This window comes from Ostrinia furnacalis, unplaced genomic scaffold (genome assembly GCF_004193835.3).
Source record: "Ostrinia furnacalis isolate ACB-3 unplaced genomic scaffold, ASM419383v2 OfSCF6789, whole genome shotgun sequence".
Lineage (NCBI taxonomy): Eukaryota > Metazoa > Arthropoda > Insecta > Lepidoptera > Crambidae > Ostrinia > Ostrinia furnacalis.
Window position 1 is genome coordinate 30382 of NW_021137028.1, and position 8404 is coordinate 38785.

Below are 8404 nucleotides of genomic sequence, written 5' to 3' on the forward strand. Positions count from 1 at the left end.
ACTGTTGTAAACTTGAAAAGTTGTTAAATACAAATCATTCTCAATTTATCTAACACTGGAAGTTTAATTTGTAGTAGGTATAGTCAACATCTAAGAGATATTCGGATAAATAAAAAGTCTCAACAGAGACACATTATAGATTTTAGTCCCCCTATGAAAATTGTTATTTGAGACGGAATAAACCTTTTCGTTGGAGCACCAAACAAAGAAAACACCCTGTATACAAAACGAGATAGATTTAGTTCATTTGGAATCAACATAATATAAATTGTTGTTATTGTAGTTCGTGTACACTTATGTTCCCTTCCTATCAATTAGTTTTAGCATCAGTAAGTAGTTAATCGGGTGGGGCAGGTAGATAAAGAACAATTATCTGGCTTGTTGTTGACTGATATTATGAGCACGTATACGACGAGTGAGGAATACCGAGCAATGCCGAGCATGTTATTTGTACAAATACAAAATTTTGCGCAGTCATCGTGATCTTTTTAAATCGGTATCCAGTAATTATGTCAATTTAATGGGTCAGTTACAAAGGTCGAATTATATTCGACTCGAAATTTGTTCATTCTACATTAAAATTATCACAGGAAAAAAAACAAAAAAAATAATTACACGGTGTAATGACGTTAAAATATCAATATACCTAAATCACCGAAAGAAAATGACTCCTGAACATTGACAATGCGCTTTATGAAAACTTTTCATATAACAAAAAAAAACTTAATTGGAAATTGTTATTTTATTATTATTTATTGTTTTTTTTTTTTTCATTTTAGTTAACCACGAAACATGTCTGTATATTTGAAGCTTTTGGTGTCTCAAATATTTTTTTAATTTTATATACGTCAAGAATTTAGATAATTTAATGTTATTGGCTATTAGAAGCTCAATAATCGACTGATGTTAAAATTCAAAACGCGTTCCTCTGCAATAACAAAGCAATAATGTGGAACGAACGGTGGCAGTAAACATCCGAATGGCTTTCGGAATAAAGCCGAAAGGGAGGTCGTGTGGCTTAAAGAAATGTGTTTATTGCCCCAGAACAGGGGATGGTCGCAGTTATAGCCCGCACTGCCCCACCTATAAACTAATACAAGCCTTTACGGTATTTGCACTCAATTACTTTGAATTAAGCGCTGCAGAACGGAGCTACGTTTGGTATAGTCTAAATTGGTCTAAATTGAACGTTATGAAATAAATAACCAGCGATCATTCTATAGTGTGCTTTGATACAATTATTACTGTTGATGTTAAGAAATTCCTTGTTTTTTTTTAATATTATACGAGTAGGTACTTATGCTATACCCACTAATATTTTAAAGGCAATTAGTTAACAAAGCTTACGAGTATATGTTCTCTCTCAGTTCCATTGGTTTGTTAGAATTTAGGAGATAATTTCCTTAACACCGTAATTAAAATCTCTTTCATCGAAGGCATAACTTTCTCTACTACAGTGTATAAAAAACTATGTAAAAAACGGTCAGACTAATATTAATTCTGTGAGAATTAAGATTGTTATGGAAATAAATTTTCTTATCGCCAGAAAAGTAATAGAGATAAAAAAGTGTCTGTCATGCATTACCTACCTATTTTGCCTTATGCCTACTTTTAAATAAGTAGGTACCTAAATTATTTAACTGTAACTATGGGTTTAATAAAAACACAACCATTTTAAGATTTTTTATAATACCCCGTTTTAAACAAAAATACAAAAAGTATCAAATAGAAAAACCAACACGTTAAACACGTAACACTCTCAGGCATGTCTTATTATGAAACAGCGCTAATAACTCAATTGAAAACAGTTCTACTGAAACTATTAAAAATGATTAAATAAATAATGATTTAGTTAGACCATAACAAGCTAGAATTGTTTCACGTGTCATTTCATAATATGGACCTCAGTTTTCACTAACACATCACACTATCACTAGCGGTCGATAAACTTTACCATGCCGAAACGTAGTGCATCACGACTTGCACACCCATGTATATGTTAATAAGATACGGGATACCGAAGGAGATTCCTCTTGCTGGCTGCGGTAACGGTACAATAGCATACACGAAAGTGTGGATCAGCCGACCAATCGTAAACACTCGGAACAGCAACGTTGCCCACGAAGCAACCGGCGCCGTCGTCAGGTACAACGCACCAAGCACCCAAAATACAGGAATGTTCTCCAAATCATTCAAATGGGCCCGTCTCACTCGCTCTACATCTGGGTCGTCGTACTTCACTTTGCTGTCTCTAGTCCTAGCATCTTCTTGGTTGGCGAACACTTTCTTCTTGTAGCGCACGCGCCCAGTCAACACTGCTACGGCTAACAGCTTCAAGCCCAATATAGCTGAATAGAATATGTACGACTGTACCGCTGGATCGCTGACAGAAAGTACCATTGTGTAAATTTTACGTACGCGGGCGTTATTCTACAGTGTCTATCAGTGAATAAGCCGGTCGGCCAAGCCCAAGCTGTTCACGGCTGTTGTTGTTGTCTGGGTGACGTAATATTTTACCGTTCCACGATATGACCGCGGTGTTCAGTCGCGCGTCTCTACAAAATTGTATGTGACAGACAGAGAGCAACTTCGCTCGTAGTCGTATGACAGATACCTATTTAATACTATTCTAGTAAAATCTTGGTATGAACATTAATTTCATTTCATTACACGCTATATTATGTTCTTTGAGTTATTTTGCACTGAAACAAGCAATTTTTGTTTAGTCACATACAATCCGAGTATGACATCATCATTGATGTTTGTTTCTTGTTGAGAGACATTTTCAAACATTAAATATTATGTATTTCCTAAAATGAAGGCTGCTTTTTGCATCGTTAGCTAATCTTTAACCTATGAATAAGTTGACATTTTGGTAGGTATTATAGGTAGTTATTTCTGATAAATAATAAATACCATTTTTACTCATTCGTTTCATATAATAATATTTGTACATAGCTACTTACTGCTAAACTAAAACACATCAATTTGATATTTTAACAAAATTCTGCTGCTTAGGACACTATAATAAAATTATCACAAATGCCTTGTTATATCTAAAACGCTTTAGCGTAGTGCATGACCACTTTAACGCCCATGAAGATTGTGATGAAGCAAGGCACACTGAAGGCGATCGCCCTCGCCGGCTGAGGCAAAGGTTTTATGGCGTACACCACGGTGTGCAAGATCCGCCCGGCGGCGTACGCCCGAAACAGGTTCACGGCCAGATCGTTGTCAGGCGCCGTAGTCAGATACAAAGCTCCCACAGCGAAGAACACAGGAATATTCTCCAAATCGTTCAAATGTGCGCGCCTCACTCTCTCGACGTCCGGGTCGTCGAATTTTACAACACCTTTCGCAGATGAGGCGTCCTCCTCGTTCGCGAACACTTTTTTTGCAAACCTTTGCCTTGCAGTGAGCGACGACATCCCAAGCATTTTCAGGCTCAACACGCCCGAGTAGAAGAGATAGGACTGCACAGCAGGATTGTCCAGAGAAATGCTCGCCATGATTATGATTTTATATAAAATGTTTCTCAACACAACGTTTGCACAACGTATGCCGTCTGCCTCGTGATCGGCGTCTGTCGACTCGTATGGTCGTCGCTATTCTCTCGCTCGGACTCGCTACGCTCGCCGGCCGGTGCCTTACGCAATAAGTGCTTTGTTCCGTTTTGAGCCGACATACATGTACAAGTCTGACTACACTTTTTTTAGCATCTATTACATCTAGATTAGATGCCAGTTTGCCTTGATATGCTGTCACCTGTTACTGTGTACGCTATCATATCAAAACATTTTATCATCTCTCAATCTTATTGGCCGTAAACCATCGTTAAATGCATGGAATCCTCTGCACACAAGTGTAGCTTGCACCTGAATCATCTGGCTGACTTATTCCAATAAATAAAGTAAATCAATTAATATTGCATACCAAAATCAAATACGAAATTAAAAAAAACTAAATATGTACTAATTTTGTCCGTAAAACTGTAATTTACACTCATTCAGCGTTGAAATGCTTTGGCATAGAACATAACTACGCTAACACTCATGCAGACTGTAGTGAAGAAGGGGAAACTGGCACATATTGCTCTTAATGGCGTAAAGTCATACACAATGGTGTGCCCGATTCGGCCTATAGTGTATATTTTAAACAAATCCACGGCCAGTTCTGGCTCGGGAGCCGTGCTAAGGTACAGCGCTGCAACGATAAAAAAAATATTATCCTCAGTAACAAACACATGTTCACGTCTCTTGTATGTGGATCTCGAAGTGAGCCCCCACACCGCCATGTTAAGCTTCAACACTCCCGCGCTCACGAGATAAGCCTGAACAGCAGGGTTATTCAGATTTAATGAAATACTCCCCATTGTTTGTTTGTTAAAAACACTCTCACAACACAATTTACGCGCAGTGACAGATGACAGTATTTGACAGTACTATTAAAATCTGTGCCAGTGGCCCAGTGATTCGTTCTCGCGCGATTGGTATCGGCCAGCTTCGTATCGCTTCGCTATCGTGTTTATTTTTAGTTGGACGTAGGTACGTACCTACCTACCTACGTACATACAATGCTTCGGTCAAACCATAGACTATTTCAAAACATGCCACTATTTAAATCTTAAGAAAAAGATGACCTCTTTTTCTTTTGAAGGAAACCATTGGTGGCATTTTTTTTTAATAAATATAATTAGGTATCTAAAATACTTTCGCTGTCTAACTTTGAAGTCGAGCGCGAAACGAAACGCACCAAACGAAACAAAAGAAGAACGGTCACGCCCCATACAAAAAAAACCCAGACCCGACAGAAACGAGACATACCTCAGTTTTTTGTCATGTCTTGATTAGTTAAATTATATATTTTTTATATTCGAAATCTATGTATAACACCAAAATATTACCCTTTGTTTTTGTTCAGGCGTTATACAAAAACTAATACAAATTGCCTATTTATCACCAAAATTGGTAAATGTATGTACCTAAATGTCTATTACAGCTGCTATGGAATGTATCTAGGTGACCTGGTGATACAGCCGGATTATACAGGGTGGTTATACATATGGAACGATAAGTGATCTCACTCGATTATTTCTAAACTACACAAGATATCGAAAAACTAGTTACTGATTCTGAAAGTGCTTCACGAGCTCTTTCAAATGGTACCAATAATAGGTTACAGATTATGGAAGCTGGTAACATTGAATTTTTGGATTTTGTAACTTCTCGTTTCCACCCTGTATAATCCGGCTGTATCTCCAGGTCGCCTAGATACATATTCCATAGCAGCTGTAATAGACATTTAGGTACATACATTTACCAATTTTGGTGATAAATAGGCATTTTGTGTTAGTTTTTGTATAACGCCTGAACAAAAACAAAGGGTAATATTTTGGTGTTATACATAGATTTCGAATATAAAAAATATATAATTTAACTAATTAAGACATGACAAAAAAAATGAGGTATGTCTCGTTTCTGTCGGGCCTGGGTCACAGATGACCGTTCTTCTTTGTGGAGGAGAGGATAAAAAAATAGATAGGTACGTCTCAAGATTTATAGACATTACGAAATAGCAGAATCATCAAGTGCTCAACTCAAGGAATGATAAAAAAAAAACTCATAAAACTCATTTATTTCTGTAAGTAGGCTTTAAAAAAGCACTTTTACACGTCCCAGTATTAACCCTACCACTGCTTCAGGACAATAAATGGGCCAGTGCTGAGAAGAAGCAGCGCAAGAAACTCAGACACTATTGTCAGCCTCTTTTTCAAAGGTTTACAGGTTTTCAAAATACATAAGTTATAAATATTTATGCGAGCTAGGCAGTTACGCATCCCAAACATTTTTATCTTTTAAATAATCATCGACTTTATATTAGCCCTTTTTCATTAAGGTACTTTTAATATGTGCTTTGAATTTATGAATGGGATGAAAATACTAGTAAAGTAAAAGGCTGAAAGGATTTAGCCCAAAGCTATAAAATGTTTAAAAAGAAACACGAGTGGCGCGCTTAGCGCTGTTGCGATATTTACAAGTAGTTCGTAGTCTTTATAGTTCCAAAATACTGAACTGTCCTACCCATGACATTGACAGCGGGGCGCCACCGTCAATACCGGATCGCTGGTTCCGATTTTTGCCATGTTGGAAACCATAAAGTTGAACGATGGTAGCGTCCCCCTGTCATTGAGTTTGGTGGGACAGTTCAGCGTGGGACATCTATACGTACCGATTCAAAAGGTGAAATATGCTTAGGCTGAGTTGCACCACCTAACTTTGACCGAAACTTTGACGATAATCGGTGTTTTTTGTATGATGCAACTCAGCCTTAAAAAATACTCAATGAACTAAGAGGTCAAATTGATAGATCTCTCTATTGCACACAACATACTCGTAAGACTATCAATAATTAATTGGTTTTATTTTCGTATCGAACCGCAGATTTGATAGGTACATAAATTGAATTTTCAGAAAAGTAAAGTAGATACTACTCTTATGTATTACTTACCTAACTGTATACCTACTCAAAATTACATTGCTTTAAATTAGGGGCCATCCATAAAGTACGTCACACGAATTTCATGATTTTTTGACCCCCCCTCCGTCCTTGTCACAGGTGGTCACATTTCTGAGACCCCCCCCCTCCCTAGTGTGACGTCACATGTTTTGCAATTTCACATCGAAAAATTATTAAATTAACAGCAGTTCCGAAATTAGTTTTATTTCCATTTAAATTAAGTACTTTTTTTTATGAAATCAACATTATATCAAATATTTGAAACAATTGAAATTTGACGTCACGAAACTTAGGACCCCTCCCACCCCTTGTCACACCATGTCACACTTTGTCAACCCCCTCCCCCCCTCTTTACGTGTGACGTACTTTATGGATGACCCCTTATACCAAACAGTTTAAAAGGAATATTTACTCGTATTTCACAGAAAAACAAGAGCATGACAAAATAAATTTATTACGCTCACAGCAACAATAAAACAATAAAACAATACACATATAAAATATGAATAAATAACTAAAATTCCATTCACCGAGCAAAAAAAACAATTTTATAACCTAAGTTCATCAGTTATCACATATCACATTGCCGTGGCGTAGTGAAGGACTACCATAGCACCCATATACCACTTGATGACATAGGGCACCATGAAAGCCAGGCCTCGCGATGGTTGCGGTAATGGCACGACGGCGTACACGATGGTGTGGATAATCCTGGACACAGTGTATGCACGGAAGAGTAGGAGGGCCCATGCAGCCACAGGGTCAGTGGTCAAGTACAGCGCTCCCAAAACCCAAAAAACTGGAATGTTCTCCATGTCGTTCAAATGCGCGCGTCGAACGCGCTCCACGGCGGGGTCATCGTACTTCACCTTCCCTTTTGCCGCTTTTGCATCTTCTGGATTTGCGTACACACCTCTGGCTATGCGAGTCAGTGAAGTCAATAACGTCACGACGAGCATCTTCAGGGCCAGAACGGCCGAGTAAAAGAGAAACGATTGTACAATCGGCGAAAAAGTCATTGTAATACCGGTTTTCCGTTTATGTTAATGGTTCGCTGGTAACACTTCTTCACCTAGCCGTGTCAACGGGTTCACTGTCAAAGTCATTCGTTCGTTTTTATGTTGGTTGAAGTTGTAGCAGGCCTGGCTCACTCCGCGCGGTACATCCGATAATTACCTACAGCGAAGCGCCCCGCCGGCGGGTATTATATCAGTCGAGTGTCACGCGCGCGCCCGTCAGGACGCTGGCGTGCGTTGTAGTATGATTATAATTCTATGATCGAAGTATTATTTAAAAATGGACATAAAGAGAAAGAAATATTGTGCGGCGTTCGGGTGTTTAAATTCGAAAAGAAATCTACCGGATTTATCTTTTTTTTTTCGCTTCCCAAAGATGCTGAAAGGTATGTTGGCCATGTAGGTAATCAATAATTCTTAGGATAGTATAGGAACCTAACCTACTATGACTACTGCTCAGAATGCGTTCGTTCGTTTCAGCCAAATGACGTCCACTGCTGGACAAAGGCCTCTCCCAAGGTTTTCCATAATGAATGCATACTTACCTACATACGTACCTCATTACAAATAAGTAGATTAATTATTTTTTCACTAGACAGCAACCCTAACAGCGTAAGAAGAGTTCAGAGGCACGCGATAGAAAGAGACAAAACTTGTAGGTGAATAAAATTGTAGGTACGTAGTGCTGTGCGAGCTGAATTCCACTGTATCGCGTCGTAGCAAGACTCGCATTTATTTAAATCGTCTTGCGGAGTAATCCTTCTGTACCTGTACTATTACTTATTCTGTGGTTGTAGATTATGCATAGCGGCTCGCTACTAACTTCAAGCGTGTTTTGCTTTATCAGTGTTTTTTAAGCTTGTGTTGTAATA

The 8404-nt window shown here is 38.3% G+C and overlaps 2 protein-coding genes across 2 annotated transcripts; both read right to left on the reverse strand.

Moving 5' to 3' along the window:
• Positions 1 to 1671: 1671 nt before the first annotated feature.
• LOC114362831 (uncharacterized) lies at positions 1672 to 4437 on the reverse strand. Its single transcript, XM_028318370.1, has 2 exons — positions 3060 to 4437; positions 1672 to 2430 (listed from the first exon to the last, which is right to left on the reverse strand). The coding sequence occupies exons 1-2, from the start codon at positions 3507 to 3509 to the stop codon at positions 1951 to 1953; spliced, it is 930 nt and encodes a 309-aa protein (XP_028174171.1). The 5' UTR covers positions 3510 to 4437; the 3' UTR covers positions 1672 to 1950.
• A 2515-nt stretch (positions 4438 to 6952) lies between these two features.
• LOC114362834 (microsomal glutathione S-transferase 1-like) lies at positions 6953 to 7629 on the reverse strand. Its single transcript, XM_028318377.1, has one exon. The coding sequence runs from the start codon at positions 7533 to 7535 to the stop codon at positions 7095 to 7097; it is 441 nt and encodes a 146-aa protein (XP_028174178.1). The 5' UTR covers positions 7536 to 7629; the 3' UTR covers positions 6953 to 7094.
• Between the last annotated feature and the right edge of the window lie 775 nt (positions 7630 to 8404).